Here is a 22065-nt window from a genome sequence, read left to right as displayed (position 1 = left end):
CGTGTATACCTATGTAACAAACCTGCACGTTGTGCACATGTACCCTAGAACTTAAAGTATAATAAAAAGAAAAAAAAGTCCCCCATCCTTGATTAGGCTGGTTCTCTCTCTCTGGGGGAGCTCTGTTGTCTTTTTTATCCTGGTTTCTGGTTTCCTTTGTGAGTTTCCTCCTTTTCCATTATTCCCCTTTGGTCACCTCTGAAGTGAGTATTGAAGAGAGACATGGTCTTCTTGGGGACTCTGCAGCCTTTGAGGACTGCAAGCTGTACTGTAGGGCCTGGAGTTTGTCTTCTTTTTGAACTTTTCAGGATCACTTATGGTTTCATTGACAGTATAGTACAGCTCTGGTAATAGCAGTGGGCTTCTTATCTCTTCACTCTCAGTCAATTCCGTATGCCAGCAGCCACAGTCCAAGTTTCTTTCTTGATATAATTCTGTAATTATTTTTTCTCTCTCTCTCTCTCTCTCTCTCCCTCTCTCTCTCTCTCTCTCTTCCCCCCCCCCTTCCTCTCCCTCTGCCTCTCCTTCTTCTTCTCCTTCTCCTTCTCCCTCTCTTCTTAATGAGGAAGGCTGTGAGACTTGAATGGTAAGGCTACAACTTCAATCTCATTTTTGCTTTATGTTATTTCATCCAACTAAGAGATTTTTTCCCAAAAGAGTTTTATTGCAGATTTTTTTTCATCCTTAAATACCTTCTCTTAATATTTGGTACCTAGAAACAGATGGCTTTTCCAACAACATAAGGTCCTGAATTTGTGTATTTTATTGTCTTTCGTTTCTACCTTATGACCAGTTGATTTCTCTTTTTTCTGAGCTCATCTCTTTCTTGGAATCCCTTCAAAAAGAAAGACAAAAAGAAACAACATGCTACTAATGTATCTTTATCAAACTTTCCCTTTAGAGTTACTATTTTAGCAGATAGCACCTGACAGGTTTGACACTTTGTAACATGAATCTCTTATTTTCTTCAAACTGTGACATCAGCTTCCTCACTGCTTGCTACTAAATATCTAGTTAATGCTACACATTTCACGTTCTTAATGGTAGCACATGATTGTGCTATTAATTCCTCTATTAATCAGGGTTAAACTAGGCTCCAAAGTAGCTTTAGTGGCTTAACACAGCAAATGTTTATTTCTTTTTCATGTTACAGTTCAAGGTAGGCCAGTTGACCTGTGACTTGGGGATACGGACTGCTTCCATTGAGCTATACGGAGCACATTACCCCTAACATTACCACAATAGAGGAAGAGAGAGCTGTTTATAGGGACAAGGTCTGAAAGTGGCTTATATCATTTTAGCCCTCACCCAACTGGTTAGAATTCAACCACACAGCCCCTGGGTAAATGCAATTTAGGCTGGAGAATATAGAAGAGCCCACAGATATCTGGGGGGCATTTGCGGTCTCTGCTACTTAGGACAGGTACATGTCCAGCAGCAAAGTCTAGGAGGTGGGAAAGTTCCAACAAAAAACACTCCTTTTGCCTAAGCCAGAATTCACAGGTCAAGCCTGGAGATTACATTGATCTGAAAGAGATAGCATCAGGGAAACTCACTGGTCCCGAGACATGACTAAGAAATAGTTAAAAATGTGTAAGGGACACTTTCCCCACTCAACAATCCATATCAGAGTCTTTACTGATGGTACCTGGAAATCTGTTGTTTTTTTTTAAATTAGTATCTAAGTGATGTTGATGCGAATATGACTCATTGATCTACTCTACATCTCAATCTATGGAGGCTTGGTCAGGTAAAGTAACTTGCCTAAATTTACTAGGCACATTACTGGTGTAACTAGCCTAATCTTTGAATCCCATTGAACTCAATGCCCCATTATATACCAGCATCTCTGTTCCTGTTCTTTCTAATTCTCTGTGCCCAAGAGTACAAGGCCTGCATGAAAACACATGATTTTATAATTTTTCTAATATGAAGTTTCAGCAGATTCTGTTTGGCCTTGAGCACATGTAGCCCTTCTCTCCTTTCCTGTCCTACCATCAGACACTCTGCTTAACATCTGCGTGTATCAGAGGGCTCACTGTGTCCCACAGCATCTATTCATTCATTCCTACTTCTGGTCTGCCTGTTGGCTGTTCTCTGCTGGAATTTAAGATTACCCGCCTTATTGGTGTGAAATTAAATAACTCAAACTTCAGATAATTTAAACTTAAAGCTATTAGGACTTCAATTATTCTGAGCCTTGAGAGGAATGTGGCTATGCAATCTGAGTCGTGTAGCATGCACCTACAACTTTTGCCTTTTTGCTTTTTCCTGTAAACAATTAAGAAGACTGAGCCATGGCAGAGGTAACACCCCTCAGATCATTACCTCTCCTCAAGGAGTAGTAAATCATCTTCCTTGGAACATAGTAACCTGTAACCAATCAAATCACTGTGGTGTATGCACCTTGTCTAGTACGAAAAATGTTGTAATCCAGCTGGAGCTTCTGTCTTTACCTATGTAATTGAAACCTTTCCATTTGTTTGGAGTTGATGCTTTTCCAAGTGGCCACCCTCAAGCTTTGTCCTTGAATGAACTCAATAATTATTCACATTTTCTGAATCTCATTGTTAATGTTGACTTTGGTGTTTGGGGGTGAGAACTGGTGGGCTGAAGAAGGGGTAGAAAGGAATGTTGGACTTGGTCTGAACACCAGTGGTGGCAGAAATCAATGATGGCCGGCACTTGCCAAATCACCTGTTGGTCTCCTACTCGATTTTTTAATGAAAGTGACATTTGTATTATACGAGACTAGAGAATTGATTAGAAGGGGGAAAACCAGCCAGTTACAAGGTTGATATAATGGAAGAGAGGAGAGGCTTTTGGGTAGAGTGCGAGATGGTGAGAAAAAGAATGAGTTTGAGAGGGAAGGAAGGTATTTGAACAAGTGGCTGAAGAGGATGTCAGATCTGGAACTGAGGGGTGGGTTCATCTGACCCCAGCCTGCAGCTGCCTCTCCCTAAGATGCAGATAAGTCTGGCCTGGGGGAAAGCCCAGAGTCCACTATGTGCTCATTTCTCCACAATGTGAGCCCGACCTCTGCAACCACGCCCTTCACCTTGTCACCCTGTTACCCCCACCAGCTTTATTACTTTATCCTTTTAAAAAGCCATGAATGTCAGCTGTTATACAAAAATATATTTTATGTGAAAATTTGGGAGTCATACATATGCAAATATGTAATTCTATAATAACATTATGCTTCCATAGGAGCATCATATCTTAACAATTAAAACAAATCTTTGCATTGACTCTTGCAAGGACTTCTACAATACCACCATGAGGTAGAGAAGGGAGGAGCGTCTCGCAGTTTTTAGAGGACTGAGATGACATATGCATCCAAGACTTTACGTTCAAAATCCACCAAAATCCATGGAAGATTAAATTAAAATATTAATAACTTTTTAAAACTATGTAAGAAAAACCATGATTCACATTATTACATAAAGTTCATATTCCTTAGAATTAGAATTAAATAATCTCAGAATCACTCTGAGAAAGGACAGGGTATATAAATTATTTGTTTCTCAAGTCATGGCTTGGTTTCAGTTCAGTCATGAATGTTCAAAGCTTTGGAGTTTGAGTTTTCTTGTCCAGGTGCTTCATAAATTCCTGGACCCACTTCTGTGTGGGGTCAGCACAGATCTCCTTGTCCAGTTTGGTCTTGAAGCTGTGGAGGAGAAAGGAGATAGTTAGATGGAACACCTCGAGGGTTCAGCCTGGGAGTGTGACCAACGCTATGGGAAACCTGTCTAGCTCGTCAGTCTGGCTGATGGAGATGCCTCAGGGATGGAGGAGGAAGAAGGTAAACTAAAGGAAGGGGCCTCAGAGAAGCAGCTCTTTTTGCCAGCCCAAGTGAATCCCTCTTGGTTCCAGGATAAAAGAACTGAAGTCTGAAGTGATAGCTAGAAAGGGAGCTGAGAGTGAGAAGTCACTTTCTTTTCTTGAATTGTTTCCCACTGGAAAATGTCTGGGATAAGGTTAGAGATGCTGTTTGCATCACAGTATTTGATTCCAACTCATTTTGATAGTAGTCCTATTCGCTGCCCAGGGAAGAACCTAGGACTGAGGTGTGAGGGGTGGGTGGTCATCATCCACACACATTACAGCTTCCCGGGGACAGTGGCTGCTGGTGATCCTTCTGTAGCTCTCCAGCCTCTGCTTCGGGATTTTCTTATTGATAAATCTGTAGCAGCAGGTAGTTGAAGTATTAATCCCATCTGCAATGAAACAACAAGAAGAAAAGGCCGTTGAGGGTGTGTTCTGGGTCTTTCTGTTTGTAAAATAGGGAATGGTAAGAAGAAAGAGTCAGAGAGAAAGGAGGTGGAGGCAAAAGCTGCCCGTCCCAAGTCCGGTGTCTTTGCCCTTTGAGGCATTTCATAAACTCCCTTTCACTTTTGTGGACTATAAAATAGTGATGCACCATCACCAGTTGACAGGCGGAAGAGGAATTGATGACTACTCTGGGCATTGCTAGAAGGGGCTAATATAATAATCCAATTCCTTAGAGCAAGGGTACTCCAACTATGGATCCCCTTTTAGGCTCTGAGCATTCTATGCTTGGTCATGAGTTTCCCTGATACCTACCACCTCTGCGGAGCCGCTGTCTCTGGAAGCTGGGCTGAATGAAACACAGACCAGATTCTGGGTCTCCCGGTATCTGCAAACAGCCTGCACACTCATCCCCGGAAGCCCCCTGTTTTTGATCACCCGATCCCAAACTCTGCTGGAAGCAACTCGCGCGGTAATTGCACTGAGGGTGTTCCCGGAGCTGGAGTACTGGAAGGAGCTGGATTTGGGGTTCACAGCTGGAATTCTAGTTCGGGTTGTACCCCGCAGCAGCTGTGTGGTTGGGCTCACCCCTTGTTCTTTTTCCGAGTTACCTTATCTTGGAAAAGTAGCTGTTAAAGTGAGAGTCTTCTTGACTGGTCCATGATAACCCAGAGAAGGGGCAACGTGCTTCAAGGAGAAGGAGAGAGGGACCTTACCTGGCTGAGCGAGACCCTGGGGGCTGAAGGCAGCTGCTGCGAGCAGCAGACACAGAGGTGCTGCAGAGGTTTTCACGTTGGAGGGTGAGGGCATGGGCTTCCCCATGAGAACTGGAGATTTCTGGGTTGGTCTCGCCCCTCTGCTCCTCTAGCAGCTCTGTCTCTGCCTTTTATAGGAAGCAGAGAGGATGAATCATAGGATGGAGTAATAAATCTGCTGAGTCAGTGCACTTCAGTGGGAGGATAGGAAATGAGAGTATGAGTCGAAGTTAGCCTGTTTTTCAGCTAAGACCAGCAGTGGTAGGTGAGGTAGGGTCTATGTCCAGGCAGACTACAGTATGTAACTATGGCTATTATTAAGAGAACAGTTTCTCTGAAATGAGACACATTCTACAGAAAAAGGAAGGAATCAGGGATACCGAAGTCAAAGATATACAAGGGATATTATCCTTTTCCCTTTGGAGCAGCAGCCCTAGGACATGAGTCCACAAAAAGCCACTCAGACTTTGACTCAACTCCACAAAGGACTCAAAGATTCTTCACTGTCTTAAATCCTGGTGGCTTTCTAAAACCCAGAGAAAAGTAAAATAATAGAACATTAGCAGAAAAATAGAATTCAGTATTCTTAGAATAATAGTACCTAAAAGTAGTGCCCGTTTTAGTAATCTATTGCTGCATAACAGTCTATCTGAAAACAGAGACTTAAAACAGTAACAATTTTCTGGGTTTTTTTTTTTTTTTTTTTTTTTTTTTGCTCTTGAATATATCACAAGGTCTTCATTCAATGCCTGGGGTCTGGGCTGGGAGGACTTCAACAGCTGTCTCTCTCTCTCTCTGTCTCTCTCTCTCTGTCTCTCTGTCTCTCTCTCTCTCTCTCTCTCTCTGTGTGTGTGTGTGTGTGTGTGTGTGTGTGAGAGAGAGAGAGAGAGATCTTTCCAGTGGTCCCTCCACATGGTTAGATATTGTGCATGATGGCTTAAGGATCCCAGGTGCAAGGGTTGGGAACATAGTCACACCTCTTAATGGGAGGAGTATAAAAGAATTTGAGGATATGTTTTAAAACCACTATTTGTTTTATAGGCTATCAGAACTGCACAGCATATAAGGATCTTAGAATACTGTGTTTCTAAAACATCATATTTTTCCAAGTAAAAGAATATAGGGAAGGCAAATTTATGAACAAAATCAGAGCCCTTCAATTTGAATCAGAGACAAGAGCCTTCTTGTCCTTCTTCCCACACACACATCTCGGGAATACAAAGAAACCACTAATCTAGCTCCTCATCTCACATACACATTACAAAGTCACCAACTAATCGCCTTTGATATCAGTGAAAAGGGGTTTGATGAGGGACCATGTGTGGGGTCCTCATGCCTGTAACTGGGCCATGCATCATGGACATGGAATGCAAAAGAGGAAAATTATTCAATGGGGAAATTGAGCATTATACAGCCTTGAATATTAATTTGGGAGCAATGCAAGGCTTTGATTCTGGTTTTAGCTTTACGTCATTTTATCTTACCCCTATGACTTTGCTCAGGCTACTCATTCCCTCAATTAGCTCTTTTTCAAATTGTTATTACTCCCAGCTCCAGAAATTGGTGAATAGTTGACCTACTTTCTATCTCCTTGTTTATGGAGTCTTCCCAGCTCACTCTAATGTAACACATTAGAACAGCATATTTTCTAACCCAGGGTGTATGTTCCATCCACTTGATGCTTCTACAAAGCAGAACCCTTTCCTTTGACTTTTCTTTCTTTTTCTTTTATTTTGGAAGACAACTATCATGGATAACCTGCTGAATGATCCACAAAGTTGGAGTAGAACATAGGGGTCCTGCCCAGAAATTACCTTTCCTGGATCTGTCTGTTCAGCAGCTCAAGGAAGTACTCATGGGTTCCAGTTGGTTAAACCTTTCTCCTTCAGAAAATCCTTAAGTAAAGTGCCCCAAGATGTTCCTGCTTAAGATCCCAGAGAAAATGCCTGCTTATGTTTATGATGGAAAGGCCTGTACCTATCACCCACAAGACCTGGGAATGGTAAAAATAAGAGACTGTTGAATTGTTGCAGATTTTTGTAAAAACTTTTAAATAATTTAAAGACAATATCAACTGGTTGTAAAAATATGGCAAAATTAGAAACACTTACAAAACAACCAAATTATTGTACATTATCAACATCAGAAGTTGTAAGCAGTTAATTTGCTTCCAGATTAAAAATATTTATATTTTTAACCCTTAGTTACAAAATAATGTCCTTCTTTGTCTCTAGTAAAAATTTTTGTCTTAAAACAAAAAATTTTTATTTGTCTGATATTATTAACAGTATAGCCACTAGCTCTTTTTTGATTATCATTTCCATGGGGTGTCTTTTCCCATACCTTTACTTTCAAATTATCTGAGATTTCAAATTTACAACATGCATCTTATAGCTAGCATATAGTTGGTTTATTTTAAAAATTTGTTTACTCAACCTTTGCTTTTTAGTTGGGGGTTTTAATCCTTTTACATTAGTGTAATTACTGATGAAGTAGGATTACCATCTGATATTTTCCCTTTTTTATATATTTATGTCTCTGTTGTTCCTCACTTTTTAATTACTACTTTACTTTATGAACCATAAATATTTTCTACTGTACCATTGTATTTCCCATTTTTATTATATATGTTTGAGTTATTTTCTTAATGGCTACCCTGGGGACTATCATTAATATCATAATTTATAACAACCTATTTCAGATTAATATTTTAATTTCAATAGTGTATAAAACTTGATCCTATATAGCTCCATCCCAGTCCTCATCTTAACATTGTTATGGTCACAAATTACACCTTTATACATTGTGTGCCCCTAAATAGAGATTTATAACTAGTGCTTTATGCATGTGCCTTTTAAGTAAGATACAAGAAAAAAATAATTTTAAACAAATAAACAAAAGTATTTATACTGTCTTTTATATTTACTTATGTAGTTACTTTTACAAATGCTCTTTATTTCTTTGAATTACTTTTGCTTTAGCCTGAAGAACTCCCTTTAGTATTTTTTGGAAGGCTGAAATGTCTTCATTTCTTATTTACTTTTGAAAAGGGTAGCTTTGCCTTATCTAGAATTGTTGATTGATTTTTTTCTTTCACTATTTTTAATATGGCATGCCACTACATTCCCATGTTTGTAATTACATTATTCAAAACAGTCAAGTTATAAAAACAACATAAGTGCCCATCAATAGATGAATGGATAAAGAATATATGGTATATACACACGATGGGATATTATTCAGCCTTAAAAAGAAGGAATCCTTCCATTTGTGACAAAGTGGATGAACCTTGAGGACATTATGCTAAGTGAAATTAGTCAGTTGCAAAGGGACAAATATTGAATGATTCCACTTATATGAGGTACGTAAAATAGTCAGACTCATAGAAGCAGAAAATAGAACAGTGGTCACCAGGGGCCAGGAGGTAACCACTCTTCTATTTTGTTATGTGTACCATAGACGATAGACTTTATAGGGTGCTACTCAGGTATCAACTCTTTTGACTAGTGAGGGCAGCCCAAAGAGATGTCTTGGAGAGCATTGTGAGGGTTTGCTTTGAGTTTAAGTTCATGGTGCTGTGACTGGAATGCAATGTTTGCCATGAGCACAGATTCAGGTAATGGTCCCATGCATACCTTACATTTGTCAGGTGTTAATTTGATAGGCTGAGGTTTCCTGTGAGCCACATTGTTCTATGTTATCTGAACACAGACCAAAATGTCTCAGAAAATAGGAGGCAGAGAAGGGCATTTGCTGCTCAGTTCCAGGAGAGGCAGCTGAACGACATGCTTAAGAAATGGTTGCCCGCATCATTGCCTGGTTTTCCTGCATAACCATGGTCAAACTACTTATTCTATCTGTTTTTCAGTTTCCACATCTGTAACAGTAGAGACAATAAAAGTAACTTCTTTTCTTGGTTGTTGTGAAGAATGAGTTAATAAATGAAAAGTTAAATGAAAATAATCAGAATGCAGTTAGTGCTCAGTAAGTGCTAGCTGTCATTATTATTAACATTAGGAAATAAGGATGGGTAGTGGATGAAGAGATACTAGGGAGGGACTCAGACTGATACTAATAGCTTCCTGAACAAGTTGTTCCTAAATCTGTCTTGTTTTTTCAAAACTGAGACATTGAAAGGGGGATTGACTTTCAGGAAATACTGCATTGGATATAAGGAAAGGAGATGAGTATCTTAGAAAGAAGGGACCTAGGTAAAGTCCTAGAAGTCCTGCAAGAACTTGAGATGAGAATTATTCTGGGTCTTAGTGGGATTTTGGTCATTCAGCCCAGTGAGGACATTCTCTGTGTGCAACCAGTAATTTAACTTTGCCCTACTGGGTGTAAGCAGAAGTCACATATGTCATCTCTGAGCGGAAGTTAATATTCTCATTAATTCCTCCACCATCCCTCAAATATGAGGATGACATGACTCAAATGAGGTTGCCCCTTTGACTCAGATGCCATACTGCATAGATATATAGAGCAGAGACACAGCAAAGTTTACAAGACAAGAAGAAAATATGAGGTTAGTGTCAGGGGGAGCTGAGCCAGGAATATAAGGAAACTCCCTGTATTATTTTTGCAACTTTTCTGTAAGCCTAAAATTTGTTCAGAATAAAAAGTTAAAAACACGATATAACAAAACTTATGTAGTGCAGAGAAAGCAATGCTAAGAAGGAAGTGTATAGCTGTAAGTGCTTACATTAAAAAATAAGAAAGATCTGAAATCAACAAACTAACTTTATACCTTGAGGAACCTAGAAAAAGAACAAACTAAACCCAAAGCTAGCAGAAAGAAGAAAATAATAGAGAATGGAGCAGTGATAAACGAAACAGAAGAAAAAAATCAACAATACTAAGAATTGTTGTTTTGATAAGATCAACAAAAATGGCAAATCCTTAGCTAGATTACGTAAGAAGAAAAGAGAGAAGACTCAACTAAAATCACAAGTGAAAATCACAAATGAAAGATGTGATTACATCTTTCATTGATGTAATCACAATTGATGCCCCAGAAATAAAAAGGATTATTAGAGAATACTATGAATAATTGTATGCCAACTTATTGAATAACCTGTAATAAATGGATAAATTCCTAGAAAGACATGGTTATTAAGAAACAGAAAATATGACAGACTTATAACTAGTAAAAAGATTATAACAGTAATCAAAAATCTCTCAAGCAAGAAAAGTTCAAGATCAGATGGCTTCTCTAGAGAATTCTACCACATATTTAAGGAAGATTTAATACCAATACTCCTCAAGCTCTTCCAAGATATTGAAGAGAAGGAAACACTTCCAAACTTACTATATAAGGCCGGGATTACCCTGATACCAAAGTTGAACAAAGGCACTGCAAGAAAGGAAAACTACCAGCAAATATCCCTGATGAATATTAATGCAAAAATCTTCAACAAAACACTAGCAAGCCGAATCCAAAAACATATTAAAAGGATTATATACTATCACTAAGTAGGATTTATTTCTGGAATGGAAGGATAATTCAACATACAAAAACCAATCAATGAAATATGCCACATTAACAGAATGAAGAACAAAAATTACATTATAATCTCAATTCATGACAAAAAAGCATTTGACAAAATTCGATGTCTTTTCATGATAAGAATACCCAACAAACTAGGAAAATAGTGTGGAAATAGAAACCACCTCAACATAGTAAAGTCCATGTATGAAAAGCCCACAGTTAAAATCATACGCAGTAGAAAAAGACTGAAAGCATTTTCTTGCTTTTGTCGTTTCTGCTAAATATAGTACTGGAATGGGACCCATCTGAACCAAACAAGAAAAAAAGTCATCTAAATTGGAAAGGAAGAAGTAAAGTTATCTCTTTCCAGAAGATATGACTTTATGTGTAGAAAACTCTGAAAATTTCACACATGCAAAAGAACTGTTACAACTAATAAAGGAATTCAGCAAAGTACAAATACAACACAACAAATCAACACACAAAAATCAGACATTTTATATACATGAACAATAAATAGTTGGAAAAGAAAATTAATAAAACAATTCCATTTACAATAGCATTGAAAAGAATAAAATATTAGACATTAATCAATATTTAGAAGTAAAAACTTGAACAACAAAAACTACAAAATATTGCCCAAAATTAAAGAAGATGCAAATAAATAAGAAGACATCCTAGGTTTATGAATTGGAAGAATTAATATTGTTAATATTGACAGCTTAACAATGCTACTCAAGTAATGTACAGATTCAATGGAATCCTATCAGAATCCCAGTGGTATTTTTGCAGAAATAGAAAAATCCATCTTAAAATTCACATAGAATATCAAATCATTCCAAATAGTAAAAAACAATTTTGAAAAAGAGAAACAAACTTGAAGGTCTCATCTTATCAGTTTCAAAACATATTACAAATCTACAGTAATCAAAATAATGTGTTATTGGCATAAAGACAGACATATAGACCAATAGAATAGAATAGAGAGCCCAGAAATAAAATCTCTTGTATATGGTCAAATGATCTTTGACAAGAATATCAAGACCACTCAGTAAGGAAAGGTCAGTCTCCTAAACAGATGATACTGGGAAAACTAGATACCCAAATGAAAAGATTAAAACTGGACCCTTGCTGGGCATGGTGGCTCACACCTGTAATCCCAGCATTTTGGGAGGCCGAGGGGGGTGGATCAACTGAGGTCTGGAGTTCAAGACCAGCCTGACCAACATGGAGAAACCCCATCTCTACTAAAAATACAGAATTAGCTGGGGTGGTGGTGCATGCCTGTAATCCCAGCTACTCAGGAGGCTGAGGCAGGAGAATAGCTTGAATCCAGGAGATGGAGGTTGCAGTGAGCCAAGATCACGTCATTGCACTCCAGCCTGGGCAACAAGATCGAAACTCTGTCTCCAAAAAAAAAAAGCTGGAGCCTTATATTATATCATATACAAAATTCAACTCAAAATGGATGAAAGACCTAAATGCAAGATGTAAAATTATAAACCCCCTAGAAGAAAATAGGGGGAAATCTTTATGATATTGGATTTGACAATTTTTTTGAAATGGAGTTTCACTCTTTTTGCCCAGGCTGGAGTGCGATGGCACGATCTTGGCTCACTGCAACCTCTGCTTCCCAGGTTCAAGTGACTCTCCTCCCTCAGCCTCCCAAGTAGCTGGGATTACAGGTATGCACCACCATGCCTGGCTAATTTTGTATTTTTAGTGGAAACGGGGCTTCACCATGTTGGCCAGGCTGGTCTCGAACTCCAGGCCTCAAGTGATCTGCCTGCCTCAGCCTCCAATAGTGCTGGGATTACAAGCGTGAGCCACCGCGCCCAGCTGCTTTTTCTGATATAACACCAAAAGCACAGGCAACCAAAGCAAAAATAGATAAATGGAATTACATCAAAAATGTGTTTACTTTTGTGTATTGAAGGGCACAATGAGCAGAATGATGTCAATCTATGAAATGAGAGAAAATATTCACAAATCATGTAACTGATAAGGAGTTAACATTAGAATATATAAAGAATTTCAGGTTGGGCACAGTGGCTGACGCCTGTAATCTCAACACTTTGGGAGGCTGATTCAGGCAGATCACTTGAGGCTAGGAGTTAAGAGACCTGCCTGGCCAAAGTAGTGAAACCCAGTCTCTACTAAAAATCAAAAAATTAGCTGAGTATGATGGTGCATGCCTGTAACCTCAGCTACACAGAAGGCTGAGGTATGAGAATTTCTTGAACCCGGCAGGCGGAGGTTGCAGTGAGCTGAGATCACACCACTGCACTCCATCCTGGGCAACAAAGTGAAACTCTTTCTCAAAAGAAAAAAAAGAACTTCTACAGCGCCGACAATAAAAAACAAATAACCCAGTTAAAAATAGGCAAAGGATTTCAATATACATTTTCCAAAGATGATATACAAATGACCAATATGCATCTGAAAAGATATTCAATATCACTAATACTAGAAACATGCAAATCAAAACCATAGGGAGATATCACCTCACCTCCATTAGGATGGCTAGTATCAAAAAGACAGAAAATAACAAGCAAAGACAAGGATGTGAAAAAACTGGAACCTTTGTTTACTGTTAGTGGAAATGTAAAATGGTGCAGCTACTATGGAAACAATACGGTAGATCTTTTAAAAAATAAAAATAGGATTACCAAATGATGCAGCAATCCCACTTGTGGGTATATATCCAAAGGAACTGAAAGCAGAATCTGGAAGAGACATTTGCATATCCACATTCAGAACAGCATCATGCACAATAACCACGAGATGGAAACAATCCAGCTGTCCATCACTGAATGAATGGATAAACACAATGTGGTATATACATGCAATGGAATAGTATTCAACCTTAAAAAGTAAGGGAATGTTGACACATGCCTTAACTAGATGAATGAACCTTGAGAACATTGTGCTAAATAAAATAACCATTCACCAAAAGACACATATTGTGTAAGTTAAATTCATAGAAGAAGAAAGTAGAATGGTGGTTGCCAGGGGCTGGGCAGCGGAAGAAATGAGCAGGTATTGTTTAATGGGCATGCAGTTTCAGTTTTACAAGATGAAAACATTCTGGAAATCTGTTCTACAACAATGTTAAGTATATTAACATTAACAATACTGAAGTATGCACTTAAAAATGGTAAATATGATACATTTCATGGTATGCATTTTTTAACCAAAATTTTTCAAAATTAAAAACTTTAGAAAAGAGATAATGATGTCTTATGGAAATGAATTTTCTGGCCTCCAAATGAAACATTGACAGTACTGTTTTAAAATGAACAATTTATCTGGTCAATTTAAACACTCATTTAGAAGGTGAAATAGGAAGAAGATGCTTAAAATAAACATTCTCATTGGACAAGGAAGTCTGGGAGACACCCAGCAATGACCGATTTGTAGCAATTCTGATATACTGCTTGGTAGACATCAAAAGGGCCTCTTACTGGAACAGGAACAGGGACTCTGATCTCACTTGCAGGAAGGGCTTCCTTGTCCAGGTCCCCAGATCCACCTTCTGTGAGGCCCTTGCTTGTCCATTTCTTCTCTTTGGTCACACTGTACTTGGAACTCAGTGGACATGCCCTCATTCAGTGGCCATCATGGCTTGTTTCTACCTCATGGAAGATTCAGAAGTTGTTTTATAGATAGAATAGTCAAAGGCTTTTTCAGTCTTGGCTTCTGATTTTCCTGGCAACATAATTTTCTCAAAAAATTACTAGCACTGTTCCAATCTACCAGTAAAGACATGTAAAATCTCTTTCTACTCGTAGAGGTTGGCATATTTCTGTGCTTCCTCCACACCCGACCCATAACTGTCTTTTAGGATCAGGCTCCCAGGCTAGAATGGGAATGCCACATTGTTAACCCACTCTCTTCCTGAAGCCACTCTGTCCAACTGAAAGGTTTTATGGATATTTTGTTGTTCAAATCATTTTTAAAAATTCCATCCCACTGCCTGGGATGGTGAAACAGATGTATTTCAAACTTTACAATGTCCTAAATGTCTGGACTCTATGCTCCCTTTTGTTCCTGATTGGAAATTGGTCAAGGCTAGGTCAGAATAGAGGACATTATGAAAACCCAAGTCAGAGGTTACCAGGACTGGCTGTCAGCTCTAATGACCTGAATATGAGAGAACTGAGGAGCACATGGCATCAAACTCATCTGTGCACCAGTATCCATCTTCTAAGGAACTCATAAAATACACCAATGGGAAGAGGAACCTTTCCCCCATTGTGACATTCTAAATCAGAATCTTTGAGGATGTCATGATGTTTTGGAAAGACCTCAGGTGACTCTAATGTACCTTAGGTCACTTAGGAAGCATTTAATGCACCAATTAAATCCACAGCCTATGAACCCACAGATAAAAGGTGACTTGCAAAAGTTTACCTGACAATTTAGTTACCAAACCAGATACAGATCTCAAAGCCTAGGTCATAGTGTCCAACTACCTATTGTAAATCTTCACCTGGCTCCTGGCTGTGATTGTCTCAGTAGTGTCCCCCTCCCAAAGATGCTCACATCCTTGTGGCTGGGCGAGGTGGCTCACACCTGTAATCCCAGCACTTTGGGAGTCTGAGGCAGGTGGATCACCTGAGACCAGCCTGGCCAACACGGTAAAACCTCATCTGTACTAAAAATACAAAAATTAGCCAGATGCGGTGGTGCACATCTGTAATCCCAGTTACTTGGGAGGCTGAGGCAGGAGAATCATTTGAACCCAGGAGGCAGATGTTGCAGTGAGCTGAGATTGTGCTACTGCACTCCAGCCTGGGCAATAGAGTGAGACTCCATTTCCAAAAAAAAAAAAAAAAAGCCTACATCCTAATCGAATCCCTATGCTCTATAAGTATGCTACCTGACATAGCAAAATAAATTTTATAAATGTGATTAACTTAAGAATCTTGAGATGAAGATGTTATCCTGGATTATCCAGATGGGCTCAGCATAATCACAATATAATCACCTTTCATGATGAAGGCAGGAAGGTCAGAGTCAGAGACAAGATGTGACTATGAAAGAAAAGGAGTGAGAGAGAGAGAGAGAGAGAGAGAGAGAGAGGTTTTGAAGATACAGGAAGAGACATGAGTTGAGGAATTCAGGTAGCCTCTAGCAGTTGGAAAAAGGCAAGAAAATGGATTCTCCCCTAGAACCTCTGGAAGGAATGAATATAGCCCTATGGACCCATTATCACTTCTGACCTCCAGAACTATAAGACAATGTATTTTTGTTGTGTTAAGCCATTAAGCTTATGGTAATTTGTTATAGTAACAGTAAGAAACTAATACAGATTTTGGTACCTGGAAATATGGTGCTTCTGTAACTAACACCTACAGATGTGGACATGGCTTTGGATCTGAATAACAAGCAGAAACTGGGAGAATTTTGAGCATGATATAAAAACCATAGATTTCCTGGAACTAACTGTTGACAGCAACAGGAAAGGAATGCATTGCACTTGGCACTCTCTTCTAAAACAGAGTCTCACCACTGCCAATGCCCTGTGTTCAGTTTCATCATGCAAGGAGCAAGGAATTCCATGCTTGGGTGGAAAAGAGTATGAGTCAAGATTTCCTGAAAATGAAGAGATGTGACCTGCAAAGGGAATGTAAGCAGATTAATTTGGGGTTTGAGCACGTGGATCCCCTCTTTGTCTGCCTCCTCTCCTTCCACACTGTCTGCATCAAATCTGCCTGGCGTCACAGGGCTGCTCCTCAGAAGCCTTATGATGAGGTCTCATTTGTTTGCATTCTATTCTCTTTTTGCCTCTTGGCATCTACTGCAATTTGAGATTTCACTCCTGATTGATGATCAAGGCCAGGGAATGTAGGGGTAGAGGAGAGGCAGGGAAGGCTGCTTGACCTGGAGTGAGGGTCAGTGAGTTTTCTAAATAGCTGTCAATAAATTGTCTGCTGACTGATGTATCAGGATACTTGGAGCTTTGAAGGGATTCCATAGTCTGATTCAGGGACCCTGGACTGGCCCAGGAATGTAGAAGCAGAATCCCCTCTCTCCCTCTGCAACTCCAGTTAGTAGAAGTGGAAGTTTTCCAAGAGATGTGCTCCCAGATCTGGAAGGGAACCTAACTTCCTCTAGGTTCCTATTTGTAACACATTATCATCCCTGTGTTATCGATGTAGGCTCAGAATATCTGACCTGTCCTGGCTGACAAAGCGAGTCAGTGCTGGATCTGGGGTGAGAACCTGAGTGTGCTTCTTGCCGGTCAAAGTTGTCCCTAGCACCTCATGCTGCCAAAAGCACTGCCTGCTCTAGCTTGACACAGTAGTCATTTCCCCACCAGATTGGGAAGTTGACAACCATGCAGTTTATTCAATAGAGCAAGACATCTGCTTTCCTGAGTGTTGGGATGGTGTGGGTGCCCAAACAGGCCAAATGCTTCACAGGTGGGACAAATATCATGCAAAGGAGTAAACACATTAAGTGGATATTTAGGAAAAGGAGGCTCATCTGTTTAAATGGATGATTCCAGGCTCCTGAGATTGGGATGGGGGGATAGTAATGGAGGGTAACACATTCTGGTTTCAGGGAAGCTGCCGCCTTAAAATGTGGTTTGAAGATGAGGTTTTCGTATCTGAAGTCACAGGTCTTTCTGCTCCATTTACAACATGCAGCATTTCACCCTGCATAGTTCATTATTCTCCAATGCTGCCTCTTGGGCTCCATATTTAGGCCTTCATCATCTCTTGCTTGGACCATGGCAATAGCTTCTCACTAGTCCCTGTTTCTCTGTGTATGTGTAAAATCAGCAAGTTATATTTCCTGAAACTTATCTCTGAATCTCTAAACATGGCACATCCCTCCTCATTGGACTGAAGATTCTCAACGTTTCCTTTAAACCTACAAAGTTGAGTACTAACTCTTCACCCTAACATTCAAATCCCTTGACTCAACCTTCCTTTCTAAATTGTCATCCCTTGACGTTGGTATGGGCCCAAATTACCATCTGATTCATTGGTGTTCTCCCTCCTTGATGTATACATCATCACCATTTCTACCTCCAGGTATTTGCTCCCACTCTTCTTTTTCCTTTCTTAATGATCCTATAATTTTTCTGGAAAAGCCTTATTCATTCCTAAAGAATGAGTTCAAGTCTCATCATCTCTATGAAACTTCAATCTAATCATCTTATCTATGGTGATTAAGTCTTTCTTTATTTCCTAATATTGACAGTGTCTGTATTACTCCAGGTTGGGGGATTAATTGGAGAGGTACAGATTGGGAGTGGGTAGCTCAGTTAGCGGGCAGTTGTGATATGTTATGGGAAGAATTGCATGCAGGGGTCTGGGTCTGTGAGAAAAGGAATGGGGGTTGGGCTCTTGCTAAATAGGTGACCAGGGTCATTGGGATCTGGGCAGTTGATGTTGAAGACTGGAAGGGTGGTGTTTTAATGCCTAACTGGCCTGACATAAAGATTCTTTTATGGATGCTCAGAGGAGACCACCCAGTGGAGAAGACCGGGGCCAATCCACATTCCCACTCCTTCAAAATGTGAGCCCCACCCTCTGAAATCATGTTCCTTTGTCGCCACCAAGCTCATACTCTCAGCTTTGTAATTTCCTTCAAGAAAACACTGGAAGTCAGGTTTTGTACAAAAATATATTTATTTTGTGTAATAGTTACATAATATTCATTTCCACAATAATATTTTAGCAATGCATTGGAATGTTAAAACAAAAATTCTTTGTATTAATGATTCTTGCAAAGACCCTCAAAACATCCCAGGGATAGAACTGTGGTTCAAGAGGAAAAGCAATTTCCCCAAGTTTCCGTATCTAGAAAACACTAGTACTACAAAAGACAAAATAAAAACATCAATAACTTAAATAAGATTAACATTACTTAAGGCAGAATGTTTCATATCAACAAACAAAATTCATTATAATAAAATAAAACAGGGGAAAACTAGAGGAAAATAAATTAGCTGCAGATGCTTGGGTTATGGAGTGAGTGTTCAAGGCTTCGGAGTTTGGATTTGCTTGTCCAGGTGGTCCATGGAATCCTGAACCCACTTCTGCTTGGGGTCAGCACAGATCTCCTTGGCCACAATGGTCTTGAAGCTGTGGGGAGGGAGGACAGAGTTAGATGAAGTTCCTCTGCAATTTTGGCCTAGAATTGCATCCCATTCTGCACCAATGGGCTGCCATGGGAACTAGAGGAGGAAGGCAGGTGGAAGGAGGGAACCCAGGGCAAACTGCTCTTATAGGTGTCCAGGTGGAGCCATCCTGACTTCAAACTAAAGAAATTGGGGTGTTCTGAATAGGCACCCAGGTGGAGAGTGATGTTGGAGTTCACTTTTTCTCTTGGTGCCTCAGTTTTCCCATTGGGAACCTTTGTATATTAAGGTAAACAGTGCACTCTCTAACTCTCGGTTTATGAGGCTTGTCCCTTGCTCCCCAAGGAAGAACCTCAGGCCAGGGAAGGTTGGTGTGCTGAACTCACATCACAGCTTCTTTGGGACACTTGCTGCTGGTGATTCTTCTATAGCTCGCCAGCCTCTGCACTGAGATCTTCCTATTGGTGAAGTTATAGCAGCAAGTGACGGGGGCATTGATTGCATCTGAAAAATAAACCACAAAGAAAAAGCATTTTAGGATGGACTGGATTATTCTGATCTTAAGAGCAGAAAAGAGTCCTGAGGAAAAAGCAAAAGGAAGGCAGGAGAAGAGAAAGAGCTCATTAAATCCCATTGCTTCTGCCTATACCTCAGAGCTAGAATGTGATCTTTGACCCAATGACTCAGTTTCCTATGATGTAAAACAGGTATATAACATTGATAATAGACAGAGAGGAGGGGCTGTTAAAGCCAGATAATACCTACAAGTGCCATTAAGATGGACCAATAATCCAGATGACCAGCGCCAGGGAAGAACAGCTGGGGAGCACCGCCATGAGTCTCCTTTTAGGCTCTGAATAGTCTATACCCCGTCATGAGTTTCCCTGATACTGTCTCTGGAAGCTAAGGTGAATGAAGCACAGACCAGATTCTGGGTCTTCAGCGTGTCTGGAAACAGCCTATACACCCACCCTCTCTTTGATTACCCTGATCCCCAAACTCTGCTGGAAGCAGCTGGGAGAGTAACTGTGCTGAGTGTGTCCCAGAGATGGAATCCTGGAAGGAGCTGGATTTGGGGTTCACAGCTGGAATTCTAGTTCAGGCTCTGCACAGCAGCAGCTGTGTGGTTGGCCTCACCCCTTGTCCTTTTCTGAGTCACCTTATCTTGGAAAAGTAGCGTTAAAGCAAGACTGTGGGTATCACGTCTGCTTGGATGGTCCATGATAACTCAGAGAGAGGACAATGTGGTTCAAGGAGAAGAGGGGGCCTTACCTGGCTGAGCGAGCCCCTGGGGGCTGAAGGTGGCTGCTATGAGCAGCAGGCACAGAAGTGCTGCAGAGACTTTCATGCTGGAGGTGAGGGTGCAAGCTTCAGTTTGAGAACTGGATGTTTCTGGGTTAGTCTCAGCCTCTCTGTTCCTCTGGCTGCTGTCTCTGCCTTTTATTGAAAGCAGGCAGAGGGAGAGAGAGGGTGGAGTCAAGCAGGAGGAGGGATCTTCCATGAATAATAAGTGGGCTGTTAAATCTGCTGAGCAAATGCAGCGTCCTGGGGATTTCCAGGAAGTAGGAAAGGGAAGCAGTGGGTCAGGACAAGACACTTTTTCCATTCACTGCTGAGACCAAATGAGCAAATGGGGAGGATGGGGTGCCATTAAGCACAGACTGACCACAGATGTGAACTAAGAGGACTATTTTTAAGGATTCCGCTTTCTCTGAAGTGAAAACTGCAGAAAAGGAAGGAAGCGAGGAAACTAGATGAAAGCATGTCAGGCTCGCTGCCAGCTTACCTTCATGCCACAGTCCAAGGGGCCTCCCAGCCAGGAAGGAGCTCTCAAGCTTTGGCGGGCTCCCTGACAATGCATTAAATCCATTTGCTCATTCAGATGCAGGATAGTAGCACAATAGAAGCCTAGCAGAACTGTAGGATTGTGTAAACATTGAACGGAATTCTAAGAGTTCTAGGGTTTCAGACTTGGACAAAGCCATAGACATCATGTAGTGCTACAGAAGAAATGCTGGTGTCATACTCACAGAGTGCTTACTCTGCCAGGAATATCCTCAGCCGTTTACAAACATTAAGTCTGTAAATTCCCCAACTTTATCTAGTAGAGATTGCTAATTTCTATGTTATAGATCAGGTAAGATCAGGCAATCGAGGCACAGAAAGGTTAAATAGCCTGCTCAAGGTCCCCTCGAGCGGAGAACCCAGGCAGCCCTGTCCCAAGTGGGCTACCACCTCTGTGACATACTGCTGGAAGGAAACGTGCACAAGTCCTCCAACTAGTTGCCTGCTTGGGTCCTCTCTTTGTCCTCAGCATCTTCCTAATGGGCAGACAGCTAAAGGAGAGTCTAGAAACATTCCTCATGGCTAAGTGATTACGAGTTACGAGGCTGTTGCTAGCATAGCAGGCAGCAGTGGACAAGAAGTTCATCCCTGGTTATGGCAACTATTCCCCCGGCTTCCTTCTTGATTTCCAGACGACATGAGTAAGCAGAGGAGGAGTATTTCGGGAACTGGAAAGCCTGGCTTCATTCTTCAGTTTTGCCTTAGATTTCCTCAGAAACTACAGAAGCATACTAATAAAAACCCAAAGACCTTGGAATTCATTTCAGTGAACTCTTTTTTCTTACAAATGTGATAGGAGTACTTGAGGCATGTAAATGGCTGAGCTGAGTTTAAAATTCTGATCTCTCGATTCTCCCAGCCCACTGCCTCCTCCTGAGCCTCGTGGTGCCCTTGCCCAATGGGCATGCAAAGACTAGTGACTGTTGTTTCATAATGGGTCACTGAGGCAATGTCTATAAATACATGGGGTTTCTTGGAAGAAAACACTTGTCACTACACTTGTAAAAAGAAATGGGTTGTATTCAACAAATGACGGTTTTATTCGTAGTAAATGGTCAGTAATGGCATTGTTGAGTGCATTCCGGGAGTCAGGTATGGTGCTGACATACTTTCCAGCACTGCCTGCTTAGTCCTCCAACCAACCCAGCTTTCATTAGGTTAAAACTGAAGTTATTTGTCTAGGAACTCAGACAGAATAGTAGATGTGGCTGAGACTCCCACCCAGGACATTCCGATTCCAGAATCTCTTCTTCCTGGGACTAGACTTGATGTCTCATGATGGATATTGGTTTCTTGGAGAATCCCAGAGCAGAGACTCTATGGAGTGGCCATTTCAGACTCTGGTCGAATTACGAAAAGGCAGGGTGAAGAGAGAACAAATCAACTTGAACCCTGCTTCGCTTGTACCTCTTGAGGAGCCTTATTCTCGTTCTGCCTGAATCTCACTAGTTACCCCTTTTCTCTCCAACCAGTGTTGAAACGTCTCTGTGTTTGGCTCAGTCCTCTGCTCATGCCTCAATCCATTCTCATCCAATGAATAAAATGTTTCCAGGACTAGAGACTGTGCAACTTTGTGTAGGGATTTCTTCCTAGACCCTCTCACCTCA

General features: G+C 40.6%; 2 protein-coding genes across 2 annotated transcripts; both read right to left on the bottom strand.

Moving 5' to 3' along the window:
- Positions 1-3123: 3123 nt before the first annotated feature.
- CCL7 (C-C motif chemokine ligand 7) lies at positions 3124-5135 on the bottom strand. Its single transcript, XM_005583420.5, has 3 exons — positions 4989-5135; positions 4103-4220; positions 3124-3670 (listed from the first exon to the last, which is right to left on the bottom strand). Exons 1-3 carry the CDS (start codon positions 5092-5094, stop codon positions 3565-3567), a joined length of 330 nt encoding a protein of 109 aa, XP_005583477.3. The 5' UTR covers positions 5095-5135; the 3' UTR covers positions 3124-3564.
- A 13007-nt stretch (positions 5136-18142) lies between these two features.
- Positions 18143-20027, bottom strand: CCL2 (C-C motif chemokine ligand 2). Its single transcript, XM_045375154.1, has 3 exons — positions 19886-20027; positions 19000-19117; positions 18143-18617 (listed from the first exon to the last, which is right to left on the bottom strand). The coding sequence occupies exons 1-3, from the start codon at positions 19959-19961 to the stop codon at positions 18512-18514; spliced, it is 300 nt and encodes a 99-aa protein (XP_045231089.1). The 5' UTR covers positions 19962-20027; the 3' UTR covers positions 18143-18511.
- Between the last annotated feature and the right edge of the window lie 2038 nt (positions 20028-22065).

The sequence above is a fragment of the Macaca fascicularis genome, chromosome 16 (assembly GCF_037993035.2).
Source record: "Macaca fascicularis isolate 582-1 chromosome 16, T2T-MFA8v1.1".
NCBI classification, from domain to species: domain Eukaryota; kingdom Metazoa; phylum Chordata; class Mammalia; order Primates; family Cercopithecidae; genus Macaca; species Macaca fascicularis.
This window is presented reverse-complemented; position numbering and strand designations above follow the sequence as displayed.

Excerpts from the sequence above, each read along its gene's own strand:
- CCL2 (XM_045375154.1), bottom strand. The coding sequence starts at position 19,961 with ATGAAAGTCTCTGCAGCACTTCTGTGCCTGCTGCTCATAGCAGCCACC. Across the intron at positions 19,118-19,885 it reads CCAGGGGCTCGCTCAGCCAG|ATGCAATCAATGCCCCCGTC; the intron begins GTAAGGCCCCCT and ends TTTATTTTTCAG. Across the intron at positions 18,618-18,999 it reads TGTCCCAAAGAAGCTGTGAT|CTTCAAGACCATTGTGGCCA; the intron begins GTGAGTTCAGCA and ends CCCTCCCCACAG.
- CCL7 (XM_005583420.5), bottom strand. The coding sequence starts at position 5,094 with ATGGGGAAGCCCATGCCCTCACCCTCCAACGTGAAAACCTCTGCAGCA. Across the intron at positions 4,221-4,988 it reads CCAGGGTCTCGCTCAGCCAG|ATGGGATTAATACTTCAACT; the intron begins GTAAGGTCCCTC and ends GTTTCATTGCAG. Across the intron at positions 3,671-4,102 it reads TGTCCCCGGGAAGCTGTAAT|CTTCAAGACCAAACTGGACA; the intron begins GTGTGTGGATGA and ends TCTCCTCCACAG.